Source organism: Oratosquilla oratoria, chromosome 16, assembly GCF_046742065.1.
Source record: "Oratosquilla oratoria isolate Oo_2021 chromosome 16, ASM4674206v1, whole genome shotgun sequence".
Lineage (NCBI taxonomy): Eukaryota > Metazoa > Arthropoda > Malacostraca > Stomatopoda > Squillidae > Oratosquilla > Oratosquilla oratoria.
Window position 1 is genome coordinate 36,739,860 of NC_134792.1, and position 20,874 is coordinate 36,760,733.

General features: G+C 39.4%; 1 protein-coding gene across 3 annotated transcripts in view; it reads right to left on the minus strand.

Moving 5' to 3' along the window:
• Positions 1 to 256: 256 nt before the first annotated feature.
• The window catches only part of LOC143033903 (major facilitator superfamily domain-containing protein 8-like), a 52,331-nt gene continuing 31,713 nt past the window's right edge, over positions 257 to 20,874 (minus strand). For all 3 annotated transcript variants that reach the window (XM_076199535.1, XM_076199536.1, XM_076199534.1), the window contains 6 exons: positions 14,083 to 14,278; positions 9,682 to 9,797; positions 8,905 to 9,032; positions 3,570 to 3,683; positions 3,125 to 3,315; positions 257 to 1,271 (listed from right to left, as the gene is read on the minus strand). In XM_076199535.1, coding sequence (XP_076055650.1) covers positions 387 to 1,271; positions 3,125 to 3,315; positions 3,570 to 3,683; positions 8,905 to 9,032; positions 9,682 to 9,797; positions 14,083 to 14,278 — 1,630 coding nt within the window. In that variant the 3' untranslated portion in view covers positions 257 to 386. The remainder of the gene's footprint in view (positions 1,272 to 3,124; positions 3,316 to 3,569; positions 3,684 to 8,904; positions 9,033 to 9,681; positions 9,798 to 14,082; positions 14,279 to 20,874) is intronic.

The following is a 20,874-nucleotide window of genomic DNA, read 5'->3' on the forward strand; positions in this document are numbered from 1 at the left end:
ATATATATATATATATATATATATATATATATAAAAATAATCCAGAAATTGATGAAAAATGGCTCAGGCAATTTCTTTACGAGGATGACGATATTCATTCAGGGTGAAAGAGAACGAGTATAACAGCAGTAATTATATTTTGTAATGCTTGTATTGAGATTCATCATTGTACATCAGGCAGCCTGATGTACGAGTGAATATTTGACTCGTATTAAAGAGGTTAAATAATACTTTACTACATACAAGAATAAACAAATTAATTTTACCTCATTTAATATACAAAAATATATACAATATATATATTTACATTCTTCTCATTCAGTGCCAGATCATGATTCAAGAAACACAAAGAAACACTGGGGTTTTACCAAGTATTAAGTAACAAATTATTCAGAGGACTGGAGAGGTTCAGTTGTAGGACTCTGAATTGCAACACATGGTATCTGTCTCTTGAAGAAATAAAATGATTCTATTATAGTGAAAATCATACATACAAACAATATTCCAAATGTCCATCGAGTTCCTAAATTTGTATAAACATACGACACAAAAATAGGTCCTGCCATTCGTGAAAAGCTACCTGTACTAGTAAGGACTCCCATAAGGACTCCTTGAGGTCTTGGACCCAACATTTTGGAAAATATTGTTTGTACCATGGTGACAGATGTAGGGTAGCCAATTAAGGCCACAATATCTGCTGCCAGCATTTGGCTTTTCTCAATTATAGGAGTGTATGTGCACCATTCTTGTTCTGGTGGGCATCCCAGTGAATCGCACACTTTCACTTCATCATTAACTTTATGTACAGCTAAAGACATAATTTCTAAGGCACCACTAGTAGTATTAATAAAGCTTGCTTGATGTGTATCATTACTTTCTACATAAGATATAGTACAATTAGACATTTTTGGATAGGTACTTCCCATTGGAAAATGCATAAGCATACTTAAGGTAATTGGAATAAGACCCATACCTATCAATATTTTTCTTTCATCAACATATTTTGCCAAAACCCCTAAAATACCAAAAATGAATAGGCAAAACACTCCAGCAGCACTAAGTCCAATTCCTACAACAGTGACAGCAAATTCAGTGTGCCATGCATATAGGTCAAGGCACATGGGGACAAGCAAGGTCTCAAGTAATACATATACAAATAGGATTATGAAAAAGACAAACAAAATGCCAATAAGAGCTGGGTAGTCAGGTTTATGATATTTCTTTGCATTATCATCATTTGCTCGAACCAGCCGCTGAGTTATGTTATGTTCCTGAAAGAAAAAAGAAAAAATAAATACAAATACAAACAGCTTTTTCCCCTTTACAATGGAGGCAGCCAATGTCAAAGGCATAAATCCACCCCCACCCATTTCATCCCCACATACTCCACTCCCATTCACCACCCCTCCCTCCCTCTTTTCTTGGCTCCTCCTGGACAATGGGTCATCCCTGCATCTTGCCCACTGCCCTGGGTCAGAAGCAATGGAGCAAGACAGAGCACAAACACAACAAGGCCACTTCATTTAATTGGTGACCCCCCCTCTGTATCCTCATGCAGAAAAAGAGAAGATGGGGGAGAAATCCCTATGGGCTGCATCAAAATATCATTCACACATACTGCCTCACCCCCCATCCCCCATCCATGCATCACAGCATCATCCTCACTCAACCATTCTCTACTCACCCCTATCTTCTCTTCTCCCTCAACAGACATTACCCTCTTTCCCAATGCCCCTTTTACCCCCATCCATCCATCTCATCCTTGGTCATCCTCTCATGTTCACTCCCCCCACCTCTGCCTTCCACACCTCTTTTACTAATTTTTCTTCACTCATTCTTTCCTTGTGTCCAAACCAACCCAATACTCTTTCATTAACCATATCTCCCAACTCCCTTTCCACCCCTGCTCTTCTCACCTCCTCGTTTCTCACTCTATCCAGCCTAATAACCCCTACCATACTTCTCAGGCATTTCATCTCAAACACATTTAAACTCTTCCTCTCATATGTTTCAATTTTCTGCCCCATACAGTGCTGTAGGCACAATCACCCCTTCATACAATCTCCTCTTAGCATCCATTCCCAAATACCTATTTCTCATTACACTTTTTAATCCCTCAAGGTATTTACTTGCTTCTCTCACTCTACATTCTACCTCCATCTCCGCTCCTCCCTTTCCCACCACATTCGCACCCAAGTATCTAAAGCTATCCACTTCCTCCAGTCTCTCTCCCTTAATATTCACTTCCATTTTGCAGCCAGCCATTCTCTCCCCTTGTACATCTGATCACCTTTTGCCCACATTTATAAATGAAATAAAATAATGCATGATTACAGTACAGTAGCATATGTATATATATATATATATATATATATATATATATATATATATATATATATATATATATATATATATATACACACGCATATAAAATATGTACACACACAAGGCTATGAAAAAAAAAAAAGAGAAGCTCTTGTCAGAGATGTTGTAGAAAAGTCTAGATGTGTCTAACTCTTTGGATGCCAAGAAGAACACAACACCTAATGGAAGTTAAGTCAAGAAAAAGAAATGCAAATGATTAGGGAAATTACATCAACAAATCTAGGGAAGGATTTGCATGTAACAGACCAGATTGATAGCGTGTATAAGTTAGGCAAGTATAAGAGAAACTGTGCACGTCCAGTGAAAATAAAGTTCAAGTCCCAAGCCATGGCAAGCCAAGTCTTGGAAGTTAGCATGAGAAGGAAGGTTAAAAATGGATTTAGAAAGATACTAATAAAGAGGAATGAGCAAAGACATGAAAGATCTTAGTGGAAGCCAAAGTAAAAAATGATGGGACTGAAAAAAAATATATATATAATACATACATATATATATATATACATATATGCATATATATATTATATATAATATTTTTTTTTAGCATCGTCAATCAGAAGCTGAGGAAATAGTTTCTAAGAGAACAAAAAAGCAGTACTGAAAAGTAAGCACTACAAGAAACTTAGAATAGCACATGCTAATATTGATGGTTTACTATCAGCTAGGTTTGAGATAAATGACTACTTAAGGGTGAATGAGCCTGATATATTGTGTCTAGTAGAGACAGGTATCTAAAACTTACCTGAAATATAATTGGCAGGAAGAGCAACAAGTTAAGGAACCCTATGAAAACAGCAACCCAGCCAGCTGCAGTATACATGTTCCAGCGCACCCCCCAAACACCCAAATCAGTGTCATATGGCACATAGACGAAGGTACCATTAGGACCATCTACAGTTTGCATAAAGCCTACTGCGAGAGCAGTCTGGATTGCTGAAATGGAAATACACAATGAGCTTCAATTTAATGCTGGCCTAAGGACAAAATTTGTTATAAAGCAGATTTCCATTAAATAAGGACACTATAATAGTACAGGGTACTCAATCAATCAATCCATTGCCCCTGGCCTTTTGCATACAAAGATAATCAACATGGGGAGTGAGGATCATTTTATTATAAGGCCTATCACAGGAACTAAATAACCTACAAGTTTTTTGATAATCACTATTAATGAGTTCCATCCATACCTGGCCCAACAATAAATCCAATGGCTTGGGAGGCAGCAATGATTGACATTCCCATTGTCCGCTCCTTTAACGTTGTAGAGTCTGCTATATAGGATCTACATATACTCACACTAGCTGCAATAAAGAATAGAGAAAGTGTAAGGTGTGCATGGAATATGATATGATATAGGGGACTAATGATGGGTACCTGCATGTGGTGGTCCCCACCATATACCCTGAGGTGCTGACATTCACTCTACAGACTGGGCCCAGGATCTCATTCTATTAATCTCCACTGTACTTCTTACACTTTTTCACACATGGGAAGCTGACAACAAGTGACTGCTCTCCTCTTCCTACCACTTCCAGCTGGTGACACAGAAACACTCCTACACAGTACAGTAGAAATACAAGAGGACACGGAAAGAAAATCAAGAAAGACAGTTATAGAAGAGATCTGAAAAAGAACGGCTTTCCCCACAGAGTAATAGACATTTGGAACAAGTTAGATGAGAAAGTGGTGTGTGCAAAAACAATACACGAATTTAAAAACAGTCTAGATAAAATGAGATATGAAGACGGGACACCACGAGCATAGCTCCCCTTCCCGTAAAATACAACTAGGTAAATACTGTACACTGATATAACACAGTCAACAGTCAAAAGTTTGTTCCCAGAGAGATCTGTGGGAGGTTCTGAGGACCATTGTTAGCCACTGTGGGGCTGTAGGTTTCCCATTCCATAAAACTTGAAGCAACAATTGATTGATTGACATTTACACAGGACAATTAACTCACTAACACAGAATACATCATTCTGCCAAATAAAAGTAGGCTTGTGTATCTGTTTCAAAATTCACAAGGTCATGATGACTTCCTCACTAAACTGGGACACAGGTTTCAAATAATAACATGTCAAAAACTTAAGATAATATCAATTATTTCCCTTGGGATGAGAGTACTGTGTACAACCTATCTCATAACTAGATAAACAGTGATGGAAATAGGGCTGTTAGTTTAGTTAAGAGAAGGGCAGTGACTGTTTATGTGGAAGAGAAAATAGTTGATTTATGAAAATCCATGTGAACAAGTTGCATAAACACAGCAAAGGAAACATGGACTGGAAGTGAAGCGTTTATTCCTGACATTTCGTCTATTGACTTTCTCAATAGACAAAACGTCAGGTAGTTGATTTATCCCTAAATTTTTTGTAAAAATTTTGTATTTCATAATATTCTATGTTTACAGTGATGGAAAGGTTACATGAGGTCAAGTTAATTTACATATATGGAAAATCATTTAAAGAGCAATCAAATATCACCAAATCAGCAATATAATATCATTAACAAAATCTTCTCCAAAGCACATCTGAAATCCACAAGTTCAGAAAATTGGGAAACAATTAGATATGAATAATCAGACAAGATCCAGTTGATATTCCACTTTCTCTAACAAAGATGTGGAAAGGGTGATAAAAAAAAAATGGAAAAAACTCCCATGCAGAAGATCCAGATAAGATCTAAATATCCATCTAAAACACCTCAGCCAAAGGCAATAAAGGCCTATATTGACATTTTCAACCACTCCTGAATGCACAAAAAAATTCCAACAATTTGGAAAAGAACCTATATAATACATATACAAAAATTCTTTCCCCTTTATATAATCACCAAGAGAAGAAATAATGTACTGCTGTATCTATTGTGTTTATGCTGGGCATTGCAAAATTACATGTTCTGTGTCTTATGTTTGATGTATACATCTATGATATATGGTAACTACAACTAGAGCAATTCCATGTTAATACTATAATGGCCCATTCAGAAGGGAGATATTGTAATTTCTATATCTTCTTGTAAGTGTGAGAGGTAAATGCAAAGGTAGTGGGCAAGGGATTGGAGATGGTTAAAGAAAATGGAGAAAAGTGGGAGGTGAGCCAGCTGTTGTTTGCGGATGACACTGTGCTTGTGGCAGGATCAGAGGAGGGATTGAGGAAGTTGGTGGCAGAGTTTGGGAGAGTATGTGATAGAAGAAAGCTAAAGATAAATATGGGTAAAAGTAAGGTGATGAGATGTACAAGGGGTGAAAGTGGCAGTAGACTGGAAGTAAGCATTAAGGGAGAGTGACTGGAGGAAGTGGATAGTTTTAGATACTTGGGTGCAAATGTGGCAGGAAAAGGTGGAGTGAAGGTGGAGGTAGAATGTAGATTGAGAGAAGCAAGTAAATGCCTTGGTGGATAAAAGAGTGTAATGAGGAATAGACATTTGGGAATGGATGCTAAGAGGAGACTGCATGAAAGAGTGATTGTGCCAACAGCACTGTATGGGGCAGAAACATGGAACATAAGAGAAGAAGTTTGAATGTGTTTGAGATGAGGTGTCAGAGAAGTATGATGGGGGTTACTAGGCTAGATAGAGTGAGAAATGAAGAGGTGAGGAGGAGAACAGGGGTGGAAAAGGAGCTGGGAGATAGGGTTGATGAAAGAATATTAGGATGGTTTGGACACATGGAAAGAATGAGTGAAAAAAGACTAGTAAAAGAGGTATGGAAGGCAGATGTGGAGGGAGTGAACATGAGGGGACATCCTAGGATGAGGTGGATGGATGGGGTGAAGGGGGCTTTGGGGAAGAGGGGAATGTCTGTTGAGGAAGGACGGGAGAGGACAGAAGACAGGGGTGAATGGAGAATGGTTGTATATGGATGATGTTGTGATTGGATGAGGTGGAATGGGCGGGAGGATGAGGGGTGAGGTAGTATGTGTGAGCAAAATTTGACGCAGCCCGAAGGGATTTCTCCCCGTCCTCTCCTTTTATGCAATGGGGGGATGGAGAGGGGGGTCGCCGATTTAATGAAGCGGCCTTGCTGTGGATGTGCTGTGTCTTGCGACACTGCTTCTGACCCAGGGCAGTGGACAAGGTGCAGGGATGACCCATCATACAGGAGGTGCTCAGATAAGAGGGAGGGTGGAGGGGTGTGGAGTGTATTCAGGGATGGAATGGGTGGAAATGATTTTATGCCTTTTTCTTTTTGGCTACCTCCCTTGTAAGGGGGAAGCCTTGGTATATGTATGTATGTACCGTATTTTCCGGCTTATAATGCGCATCGGGTTATAATGCGCATCCATGCACTTCGTTATCTCAGTACACAGATAGCGCGCACCGACGTATAATGCGCATGCCCGAGCGCATTTGTCTATAACGCAGTTTTACCTCGGTATTTATATCATGTGAACGAGGTTACATGGAGAAGTATTTTTCATTGGCTAGAGCCACCGCTGGGAAATCTGTTGATTTGTCACTAACTTAAGTGTCAGTTTAGGCATCAATCAGGACACAACTAAGAAAAAGTCGGAACTACAACCACTCCTCGTTTAACGACCTACTCGGTTAGCGACGACGCGGAGTTACGACGGGCTTTATGACAGACCAATATTCGTTTAACGTAAATCTCCCAAAATTACGACGTCGTGTACGATAATTAAGTTGGCTGAGGCAAATTTGTATGATGTTATAAATGAACTTGTACGGTGGATATTAGCTGAGGTAAAGTGTTCTGAAGCTTAGGTCTACATTACCATCCTGCAAGCTGCACAAACTACCTGGGGTACAGTATATACTGGTATTGGTAAATTTTTAGTTTCAACCATGAGCGCAATATAGCAATAGAAAATTATTTATTAATTTTGTAAATTATAATGCATCAACGCAATATACAATTTTGTGAGCGGAAATAAAAAAAAGTGCGAAAACAGATTTCGTAAGTAACGAAGTCATGTCGGACGAATGGTACAGCATGTTTGTTATGATAGATGCCGATGTCGAAGAAATGAAAGGATGATAAATTCGTCTAACCTAAACTAAACTAACCTAACCTGTGTTTAATAAATCATCACCTGCAAATTAAATGTCATCCGGCTCGTCCTCGTTGTCGTCGTCGTGAGAGACGTTGGCGGGCTTTTCAACCACTCTCTCAGCTTGCGGGGAATACAAAGTTATTGCAGCTTGAAGGAATGCATGTATCTCCGCACCATACCATTCCTTCAAGAAAATATACCTGGCGAGGTAGTCGGAAGTACCGAGGCCGTCAATTGACAGACGAAAAGATGGCGTCCCGATCCTATGCTACTGACTACTATGCTACTGCTACTATGCTTGTTCTTTACTTATATTTCCGCCCACAAAATTGCATATTACGTTGATACATTTTAATATACAAAATTAATAATTAGTTTTCTATTGCTCTATTGCGCCCATGGTCGAAACTAAAAAAATACCCCGGTATTTAATATGGAATGTCAGCATACGCGGATTTGGTCATATACGGTAATTTCAGGAACCTAACCATGGTAAATAAACAGTAAATAAAGCTTTAATGTACTGTATAAAAGAGGGAAAATAAACGAAAATAAAGATACATGTATTGCTGGACATTGTACATACATTACATGTACGTATATGTATTCACTTTCGCTTAACGACCAATTCGGTTAACGACGGCGACGCTGGTCCCAATTGTCGTCGTTAAACGAGGAGTGGTTGTACATGTACCGGTATATGACTCATGTTGTGCGTTGGTCCCTTATTACTTTGTAGCTTAAATAGTTTTTTGGAAATATGACCTAAAAAAATATTGAAAGTAAAATATACAGAAAAATTTCGGGATTTTTACAGAAAATGTTCATTTTATATCTTGAGGAAATATTTCGTCTTTACCATTTTTTTTTTTTTTTTATTTAATACTGAAACAAACTACAGACTGTTTCGTTTTAGCTTTGAACCTGCAATGACAGTGGTGAAATAGGACAGTCTCTCATCGAGGTGACGTTTAGTTAATATAATTCCCGAAAGAGGGTGTTGTAGTCAGGTGTTTGACACGAGTTTATGAACGGCCGCAACGGAATTTGTACCATACCTAAAGTGAAGCAACAAAGCCAACATAAATATTCAAACTAAGATGCTGTGAACATGGGTAAATATCATGAATAATGATCATGTTTCATGGTGTTTAGGCCTATTTAAACATGAAAAATAAGATTCGATAGATACCTACCTATACCAAATATTATACGGTAGCCCATGCTGGCGTATTCTTTCATGTCACCATGGCTGTTCTTCTTGTTCTCACGGAACGTCACGGAGAAATGTGCCTCCCGACTTTGTGACGGCCAACATCGTCACGTTGTTGTGAAAAAAATTACACACACAGCCGCAGAATTTTTATTGTAGGCCGTAGATAATGCGCACCGCCGGATAACGCGCACCCCCCATTTTTAGGCCCTTCCAACGGAAAAAAAGTCGCGCACTATACGCCGGGAAATACGGTATGTAAGTGTTTTCAGACAAATAAACATAACTAACCAGAGCTGACTCCAACAATGAATCTGGAGAAGACCATGAAGTACTTTGCTGTAGAACCAAAGACGTGTAGAACAGCATACATGGCATTGCCCAGTGCAAAGAACAAGATGCTCCAGATGAAGGCAACCCTGAAACAGCCAGTGAGGAATTAAAAAAGAAATGAGAGACTGTGGGTAAAATAAATTATCTCATTCATGTGTATACAAACTTATTGATACTGTTGGTGCAGTTGGTAGAGTTCCCGGCTGCCACTACGGCGATCCAGATTTGAATCCTGCCCAGGGCTGAAATAATTTCAGTATTGCTGCTCTGTGGGTTGTTACTCCAACTTTCATGAGCGGAGAGTTGGGGGGGTGTATACATGTAAGGATGAAGAAAACCTTAGGTATTGTACCACTGACATTTATTCTATGGAGACTTGAAATTTAAAAAGGGCAGAAAGGAAGAGCATATAAATGTGTTAGTGATAAGGTGTTTGAGAAGTAGGTGTTGCAAGGATGGACAGAATGAGAAATGTGGGGTGAGGCACAGAGTGTGGATGGATAGAAAGCTGTTGGATAGGTTAAATCAAAGAATGATGATGTAATGTGGGCATATAGATATAAAGAATGCAGCAAAACTAGCAAAATGAGTGTAGAAAACAGGTGGATAGAATGAACTTGAGATAAAGACCATAAATGAGGTTGATGGATGGAATGACAGGGGTACTGTATGTCAACCCTAACTCCCAATCTCGGGATAAATTCCCTCAAAAGGGGAACACAAGTTAGTATTTACCTGACCCTTCCTGCTTTGTTGCCCCAAAAACCAAAGAGTGGAGAGGCAAGCATCTGCCCTAAGGGGTTGGCAGCCACAACCCAGCCAAGAAACTCCTTTGACACTGACTCATCAAGCTGCAAATAAAAAGTTTAAGATTAACAACAAGATCCAAATGAAAACATGGATGGGGACATTCTGTGTCATATGTTAGTCTTACAGAATTTCAGCCCTTTTCTTTTGGAACAGGAGTGCCTCAAACAAAATTGCTTGGGGGCAGTCAAAAATGTTGACTGAGATATGACTAAAATATCCTACCTTTTCGATGAGTGAGTTACCTTATTCAAATGAAGTTGCCTTACTGTAGCTAAAGTACTAATGAGGCAGGAGCTAGAGTCTAAAGTCAGAGAATGCAATGAACATGTACATCCTTAACTCTTCCTACTATACTCCTGGTCACCACTATATAGTCCATTATCGCCCTATCTACCACCCTTCCATCCACCACCCTCTCCCATGTGTACTTGTGCTCGACTTTCTTCATAAACACTGTACTTGCTATCATCTCTCTAGACACATCACCATCAACTCTCCACATTTTTTTCCTGGAACTCCACACTTCCCAAACACTATCAGTTCATTCCCTACCCTAGCATTGTCCCAATACCACTACATTGATATTTCTCCCGAAACCCTCTATGTACTCATTTAAATCTATCCAAAAAGACTCCCTTTCCTCTACACACTTTTCACTACCAGCCTCATATGCACTTACAAAAAGCCCACACCTCCCTTCCCAGTTTCACCTTCATCCACATCCTTGAAGAAACCTCCTTCCATTCCACCACACATTTACCTATCCCTTTGCTTACTAGTATAGCCACCCCTTCTTTCCCTCATCCTCTCCTCACTCCCGAGACCCTCCCAACTACACTCCCAAACTCAAACTCGCCCCTCCCTTTCAACTTAGTTTCACTCAATGCCAACACATCCATCTTTCTTCTCATAAACATACTGCCTATCTTTTCCCTTTTACTCTCATTTGTACCACATCCACACACATTAAAAGAGCCAAACTTTAGGGTCCTGATTGGAAATCTTCCAGACCCTCTTATGCCTTTGCTTTTTTTAGGATTGTCCCCAATGTCCCCTTTGGGGCTACGGTGAAAGAATAGCTAGTCCTATCCCCGTCCCGTTTTTGTCGCCTTTTACGACTCAAGTGGGAAGACTTGGTGGCAGTATTCTTTTCCCTCACCACAAGATTCGGCAAAATAAGAGAATGAATACTCAGAAAAGTGGTACAGGACAGTAACAAGAGTAGGGGGGGAGGCAGCATAACGGAGGGGCAGTTGCAGTATAATAAAGTATAATAATTTCTCTATGAATAGATTTCCTCTACCACAAAGTGATGTGTGACTGTTCTGTAGAGGCGCCCCATATAGACCCTAAAGTATCAGCTGCATGCTACTGAGCAGCTTTTAACCCCACAATAACACGCAACCAATACCCCAGACGGGGTATAAAGAAAATAAATAGTCAAATAAACAATAATAACAATAATAATTAAAATTAAATAACAATAAAATAATAATAATAAATAACAATAAATAATAATTAAACAAGATACAAATGGACTTGAATAACTACATAAACGAAATGAAGAGGGAAGGGGGAAGGAGTGGAGAGAGAGCTACTTGCCTTTGCCTGCCCCGCGGGGGCGCGTGAGAAGCTTTGCAATGAAAACAACAGTAGCCTGCGTCGCATGGACAATGAGCAACCTGGCGTGCGGTAGATCCACATTATATGCTGCTGACACAGACAGCATGAAGTTTCTGTGTCATGTATCTATGTGTGTGATATGGATGGTCGATCTCACACGCACACATATACACACGCACGCATGCTAATTCAACGATCCGAGTTCGAGTCCCGCCCAGGGCTGAAAATTTCAGCACTCCTGCACTACGAGCTGGCACTCCAACTCTGGTGGGAAGGGTGTTGTGTGCGTATGTATGTGTGTGTATGTATGTATGTAAAGGCACAGCACTGCCCATAGATCGGGTCATATTCATCCGGGAGTGTAATAGCTGCCGATCATTAATCCCACATGTGATCCATGACCGTGATGAATATCTCTCTGACACACACAATACTGTTAGTTAAATACGCGCGCACAAACACACACACACACACACACACACACACACACACACACACACACACACACACACACACACTTGGCATATGAACATAGATTGGAGAAATTACATCTAACAACACTGGAACAGAGAAGAGAAAGAGGTGATTTGTTGACCATTTACAGAATTACGAAAGGGGTGGAAATTCTCGATAAAGACGACTTATTAAAATGGGACAGAAGAGAAATAAGAGGACACGAAAAGAAGATAAGGACAGTTACAGAAGAGACTTGAAAAAGAATAGCTTCCCACATAGAGTAATTGATGTCTGGAACAAACTAAACGGAGAAACAGTGAGTGCCAAAACTATATAAGATTTTAAGAATAAACTGGATGCGGAGAGATACGAGAACGGGTCACTACGAGCATAGCTCTCGTCCCATAAAATACAACTCGCCAGGAGGCGCTAAGTAGCTGCGGCCGAAGCCGTCACCTTTGTCCTATTATGAGCTTTAGGGACTGCTGGAGCAGGTAACTAGAGTCACTTCTGGGAATCGCAGAGGAGTGTGGGACTCGAACCCGCGATAATTTGTAGATAACACAGAACCTAACCACCAATGCATCATCAATCGATTAAAGGCCAGGATACCGCATAGCCGAACTCTCCCTTCTCCAATGGATTAAAAAAAAAGTCCAGAGTGGATGGATAAGAACACAAGAAGGCCTGTCATTTTATACGGAGGCACAAATAACCTACTAACTCCAGCAAAAACGTTGAAGAAGACCTATATCCTGCAGAGGCCTTAAGGACCTGCTAAAAAATCCCTACTTCTTCCTCCAAAGGCGCTAAGGAACTACCTTCTGCAAAAGTATCGGAGACCTCGTACCTCTTCCAGGACACTAAAGAACTTCTCTTTCCTGCAGAAGGGCTAAAGCTCTTACCACCTGGAGGAGTGTTCGAGCAAAGGTGTCAAAGACATCCTACCTCCTACATGAGGCGCTAGAGGTCTCTCACGTTCTACGGGAGTCCTAAAATACCTTTTACCTCTTACAGGGGGTCAGGTCTAGATTCCATACTCGCTAGTAGATGACGTCACGGGATCATATGCAAGGATGTATACGTCATCAATTCCTGTGCTGTGTGTGAAGGCAATGGTCATTTGTCAGTAACATTTGATGTTAGTAAAATGAGGGAACACCTTGTAGTATGTCTTGAAAAGGGAGATTTCACCATGTTTCCACATAAAAAACTCAATGAAGCTAGATTGCCACAAATTGAGAGGTATGAAACTATCACCAAATATTGTAAGTGTCATGTCTATCGTCCTGGAAAACTGATGATAGAGTGCAGCTCTTGTAAACAATGGTATCATAACTGTATAAATCTGTCTGTGCATGATGTCAGGGAAATGTGCACAGATGACACTTACACTTGCCCTCAATGTAGGAATGATTGAGAATTGTGCTGCAAATAAGAATAAAGTGTTTTTACCAATAGAGATTTTCCACCTACATGTATAGGCCTACATGTATTTTAATTGTGCTGCTGTAATTAAGAATAAGGGATTTTCCATATACATGTATTTTGATATTGAGATTTTCCACATACATGTATTTTAATATTGTTCTGCTGTAAATAAAAATAAGACCATTTTTATATAAAAAAAATTCAAGTCTTGGCTGTTCCTAACAGTTCAAACTTTTTTAGTGTAAAAAACGTCCACCCAGTAATAGTAATATATTTATATATTATATAATTCATCATTCCACGTGAAAAAATGTTATAAAGTTTTGATATTTTAATTTTCTTCCATAAAAGAAGCTTGAAGTCTAATATTGCGTTTTATTTGGGCCTCTGAATGTCTTCCGTCACATCGGACTTCGGAAACTTCCGAAAATACCCGACATTGCCCGAAGTGATAACAACACAAAAACGTGACGTCATCTACTAGCGAGTATGGAATCTAGACCTGACCCTTACAGGGGCGCTAGACTTCCTCCTTTCTCGTAAGACCCCTAAAGATCATTTACCTCTTACAGGAGCCCCTCACAAAAAATAAACAAATAAATAAATAAATAAATAAAAGAATAAATCAATGAAAATATACTTCCTGCAGGACCCCTAAAGACCTCTTACCTCTTGCAGGAACCCTAGACCCCACCCACCTTCCTGCACAATCCCTAAAGACCTCTTGCCTCTTGGAAGAGTCCTAAAATAACACTCCTTCCCGCAGAACCCCCTAAAGACCCCTTATCTCTTGCAGGAACCTTAACACCCTCTTACCTGCTGCAGGTAGGGCCACACGCCCGTAAGGACGATGGAGAACCCGACGGCCATGATGAACATGGTGACGTAGGCGGCGACGTGTGACCTCCGCCGCATCTGACGCTCCGCCCGGGTCTCCTTCAGGACATCGTCGTCTTCGCCATCCCCTTCTTCGGTACTTCGAACCGTCCTGAGCTCCTCTGATCCCACCATCCTGTGGCAGGAGACAGAAATAGGTAAATGAATAAATAAATACAAACTAAAATTGACACACACACAAATTCCCACATACATATATAGTGTATGTATATATGTATATATATATATACGTATACATGTATGTATATATATATATATATATATATATATATATATATATACACATATATGTATATATTTTTTTACATGTGAAAAATGTAATCACACATTTGTCAATAACGTAGAAACCACTGTTGGGGTAGAAAAGACTGGAAACGGGGAATCTATATATTTCGATTGCAAACTGCAATCCTCTTCAGTAGATGATCATCTACTGAAGAGGATTGCAGTTTGCAATCGAAATATATAGATTCCCCGTTTCCAGTCTTTTCTACTCCAACAGTGCTTTCTACGTCATATATATATATATATATATTTAGAAGCTCCGCCGTGGGATACGAACCCTGACCCGTGCGTCGAATATCACGAGGTCAAGACGTTAGCTTGTTGAACGTTAGTTCAATCTGTCATAAGAAACATACACACACACACACACATATATATATATATATATATATATATATATATACATATATATATATATATATATATATATATATATATATATATACACACACACGTGGAGTTAAAAACGACAGCATTGTTGTAGTTATTCAGTTTTTTCCTTGTATTCTCGATTTTCCTGATTAGAGATTTGCCATTAACCGGGTGAATTGAAACTAAATCACTATATTCTTCCATTTTTTCTTATTTGAGCTCAACGTTTCGTCTTGATGAAGACATTTTCAGGAGTAAACTGAAATAAGAAAAATTACATAGTTACAGTAATGGTGAAAAAAAATACAAAAATTACAAAAATATATTAAAGATGACAATTGTGTGCAAGTAAAATATGAGGGATACAATATAAACGCAAATAAATAAGGTGACAAGAAGACTTACATTTAAAGGGAAGAGAGAAAGTGACAAGTCGGGGTTGATAGATATATATAAGCCTAAGATCAGGTCAGACAAAAGGGATCTCAGAGGTCATGGGGTAAGGGGGTTAGGGGGTGGGGGGGTTTGGCGGGTGTGGTCACCGTGGGGGAGAGAGGAGGTGGAGGGGTGAGGAGGGGGAGACGAAGGGAGAGAGGGGGTAGAGGGAGGGGGGAGTGGGGGATTTTTGTTTCTGTATAATGGGATAGTAGAGATCAAATTGATCTGGATGTTAGTGACTGGAGCTTTGTCTCTAATGTGAAAGGGTCCCTCATATTTTACTTGCACGCAATTGTCATCAATGCTATATTTATGTAATTTTTGTATTTTTGTCACCATTACTGTAACTATTTGATTTTTTTTTTATTTCAGTTTACTCTTAAAAATGTCTTCATAAAGACGAAACGTTGAGCTCAAATAAAAAAAAATGGAAGAATATAGTGATTAAGTTTCAATTCACCCGGTTAATGGGAAATCTCTTATCAGGAAAATCGATAATACAAGGAAAAAACTGAATAACTGCAACAATGCTGTCGTTTTTAACTCCACGTGTATTACTGAGAACCTGCTCCCCTCTTTTACTAATATACATATATATATATATATATATATATATATATACATATATATATATATATATATATATACTATCATCGTCATCACACACACAAACACCTTGACATTATCTGCGTTTTAAGCAATCACGTTTAATTATATATATATATATATATATATATATATATATATATATATATATATATATATATATATGTGTGTGTCTGTGTGTGTGTGTGTGTGCATGTGTATATGATATATATATATATATATATATATATATATATATATATATATATATATATATATATATATATCAACAACCACAATGCACTTTAATTTTAAGCCATCAACATCGGCAGACCGAATGGAGGCTGACATGCAGAAATTGAAATGCGGTATTGCCGAGGACTCGAACTCAGCAATCACATGACAAGTGCCGTAGTAACTTACCAACTACGCTATCAAGAATCTATTGATAGCGTAGTTGGTAAGTTACTACGGCACTTGTCATGCGATTGCTGAGTTATAGTCCTCGGCAGTACCACATTTCAATTTCTGCATGTCGGCCTTCATTCGGTCCCCCGATGTTGATGGCTTAGAATTAAAGTGCATTGTGGTTGTTAGAATGTATTTCTAATCACTGGGACCCATTCAGTGTTGTACATATATATATATATATATATATATATATATATATATATATATATATATATATATGAAAGAGTGATAGGTGGGGAAGGGTAAACGAAGATGGGCTTCAGAATACGTTATCCTAACGTTTCAGTCTCTATGACCCTCAGAGGACTCGCTATAATACATCATGATCACAAAATTTATATCTGCAGTGGGAGGAACTCGTCAAGCCTCGAGCGTCAGTTTTTTTCCAGAGCGTCAATTACTAAAAGACTAGCTGCTTTGGAAAGGCATATAAACCCTTCTCTATCATTCTTGTTTACTTGGATGTTTATATGTCCAGCTTCCACTGTCTTTCTCATTTTCTTTTGTAATCCCTTATGCAAAACCTCGACTTTGATCCAATGAGGTAGGTTGTTACCTTGTTCGAGGTGGCGAACAAGGGAGTCGGATGTCCTGTGTGCCCTTATGTCATTTTTGTGTTCGCTCAATCTCTTTTCAATCCCTCGACCTGATTCATTGATGTACGCTAAGGGACAGCCGCTCCAGGGAATACGATAAATCACACAACTGAGGTTGTTGTGACCATCAGTGTGATTTATCGCATTCCCTGGAGCGGCTGTCCCTAAGCATACATCAGTGAATCAGGTCGAAGGATTGAAAAGAGATTGAACGAACACAAAAATTACATAAGAGCACACAGGACATCTCAACTCCCTTGTTCGCCACCTCGAACAATGTAACAACCTACCTGACTGGAACAAAGTCGAGATAGTCTTTTAGTAATTAATGCTCTGGAAAAAACCTGACGCTCGAGGCTTGACGAGTTCCTTCCACTGTGTGTGTGTATATGTATGTGTGTGCATATATATATATATATATATATATATATATATATATATATATATATATATATATATATATATATAAGTTAATCTGGTTGTGGTGTTGCCAAAATCTCTAGAAGGGATTAATGGCGCGTTAAAGTTATGCTGTGCAGGTGATTTTGGTTCCGACTGTACTGTACAAGTTGAAGAATGAACGTGACTGGCAGAAAGAAGAAGTCAACAAAAGGTGACTTCGCATTTTCGTGAACAAACTCTAGAGAAGGACAACAACCAAGGGCACGGGGCAACTATGGGGCAAATATGATTCCACGTCATCATTTGAAAAAAAAAGTGAAAAAGTATAATAAAAACGACAACAACAATAATAATATATACACACATATACCAAGGGTTTACCAACCTTACCAGGTAGGTAGCTAAGTCAAAAGGTATAATTCCGCTTCCACCCATTTTATCCTCATCCACTCCACTCCCATCCACCCCTCCCTCCCTCTCATATTGGCTCCACATGAACGACGGGTCATCCCTGCATCTTGTCTATCGCCCTGGATCAGAAGCAATGCAATAAGACACAGCACATCCACTGCAAGGCCGTTTCATTTACGCGGCGACAACCCTCTCCGGCCCCTGATGTAAAAACAATGAATACGGGGAGAAATCCCTTCGGGCTGTGTCAAAATATCATTCATACATAACCACTCCCTAACGCTCCCCCCATCCCCCAGCCCACTCCCCTTCATGCATCACAGTATCACCTATACACAGCTATTCTCCACTCACCCCTATCTTCTGCCTTCTTCCTTCCTTCCTCAACAGACATACCCCTCTTGCTCAACGCTCCTTTCACTGTTGGATGGTAGTGTGGCAAATGAAACGTTTGGTTTAGTTTTCTATGTATATTTCCAACATAAAATCTTCAAACACGTTGTAGTAATCACATATATGTTCTTACACAGCTTTAACCACACTCTGGCGAGTCACAAGTTAGTTCACAAGCCCTAACACCCATATTCTCTGACCCTCTCTTTCCGTTTCTCTCTGACTGTTTTCTCTCCGTCTCTCCTGTCTGACCTACGATTAAATACTCACTGAGTTATTCATTTCTATATGTTCTATCATTTCTTATTCCTAACTGACGACGAAAATGTCATGATAGAATCGGAGGAAAAAATGAGTGCGGCATTTAACAAATATTTTCTCTCGGTGTTTACTAAGGAGAGGTTAGATAAGGTACCTGACTACGATCCGATTTTCAGTGGGAATGGAGAAAGTTGACTATCAAATAGCATTAGTAAGGTAGAAGTAGTCAAACAGATTGAAAGACTTAAAGCTACAAAATTCCCGGGTCCAGACGAATTTTTTCCGAGTGCTTAAGAGCGTCAATTTGAAATCTGTGACCAATTAACAGAAATATTTAATAAGTCGGTAGACACTGGTTTTGTGCCTATTGCTTGGGGCAGGCAAACGTTATTCCTGTTTTCAAAAAGAAAGATAAATCGTCTATGTGGAACTACAGACCAATCAGTCTGACATCAATTATAGGTAAAATGCTTGAATCAATAATAGTTAGTAGACTCAGAGATCACATCGAGAGACATAATTTGAATCGTGACTCACAGCATGGTTTCTCCAAGGGTAAGTCATGTGTGACTAATCCTCTATCTTTTTACACTACCGTATATAAAGCGTAAGATAACAATGATAGTTACGATGTTACTTACCTTGACTTTAGCAAAATGTTCGACAAGGTGCCCCACCAGACTACTAGATAAAATCAAAGCCCATGGCATTGGAGGAAAAGTGTTAGATTGGATTAGAGCTTGGATCAGTGACAGAAAACAGCGGGTCACCGCAAATGGTGTAAAATCCAAATGGGGGGAATGCTTCTAGTGGAGATCGCCAAAGCTCGGTTTTGGGTCCCTTATTGTTCATTATGTACATAAACGACTTGGATAATGGGATTAATAGTGATGTTAGTAAGTTTATGGACGACACTAAAATAGGACGCCTAATTAAGCCAGGAGATGACGCCGAGATTCTGCAGGTTGATCTTAACAAATTGTTCACATGGTCGGAGAAATGGCAAATGAACTTCAATATTTCAAAGTGCAGCGTGTTAAACGTAAGGCTCTATAGCCCCGAAAATACTTATGGCTTAGATAATGCGTTTTTAGAGAAAACTGAGTGCGAGAGAGACTTGGAAGTTCTAGTGAATCACGACCTTAAATCCAAGGAACGGTGCATTAGCGTCAGGAATAAAGCTAACAAAGCATTAGGTTGCGTTGTTAGGACGGTCACGAATAGAAGTGTAGAGGTAATTATTATACTCTAGCGTTAGTTAGACTCATCCTTAACTATGCGGTACAGTTTTGGTCTCCGTCTTATAGAATGGACATCAATTCACTACTAATCACTCTGATAAGACCAAGATTGGAATATGCAGCAACGATGTGGTCACCAAGTACAAAAAAATGTATAAAAAAAGATTGAAAGAATACAAAGAGCAATTACAAAATTGGCACCAGCACTCTCAAAACTATCATATGAAGAGAGACTAGCAAAACTTGACCTACAGACACTAGAGCAAAGAAGAGAGAGAGGAGATTTGATAGCTATTTACATAATCATGAAAGGCATAGAAATTATTGATAGAGAGGATCTAATAAAATGGGATGATAGAAATACAAGAGAACACTGAAAGAAAATCAAGAAAGACAGCTATAGAAGAGATCTGAAAAAGAACAGCTTTCCTCACAGAGTAATAGACAGTTGGAACAAGTTGGATGAGAAAGTAGTGTGTGCAAAAACAATACATGAATTTAAAAATTGTTTAGATATGAGATATGAAGACGGGACACTACGAGCATAGCTCCCCTTCCCGTAAATACACACACACACACACGGTGCAGTAGTGCCTCTTTCGGTTGCTAATTCAGCGATCCGAGTTTAAGTCCCGACCAGGACTGAAAAAATTCATCATTGCTGCACCGCGAGTTGACACTCCAACTCTGGTGGGGAAGGATTTGTGCGTGCGTGCGTGCGTGCGTGTGTGTGTGTGTGTGTGTGTGTGTGTGTGTGTGTGTGTGTGCGTGCGCACGTAAGGTCACAACATTACCCATAGATCGGGCCATATATGATCTCTGAGCTCTCATTTAGGAGGGTGATAGTTGCCGATCACGTGTCCAACACGTGATCCAAGACCGTGGTGAATCACGCGGACACACACACACACACGCACATTTTATATGTACAAGTGTGGCATTTCCATACTATTACCCCATCAGTATGGTCGATCCGTTTGCACTTCAGAATTCACAACCACACTCACACACGTCCAACACTCCACAACCTTACCAAACACCATGTTGTGGTACCAAGGATGAACTGCCCTGCAAAAGAACAGACCGACTGTCCTGCACGGGATCTTCATACATAATCAATAAATCTACAATTGGGAGAAAAATACAGAATGATGAAACAGGAAACTTGTATATTTCAGTCACTGCTCCAAGATCTTTCGTCGATACACTACCATGCAGTGTAACAGATCAGGTTTTGCATACTTTGGCGGGTAATT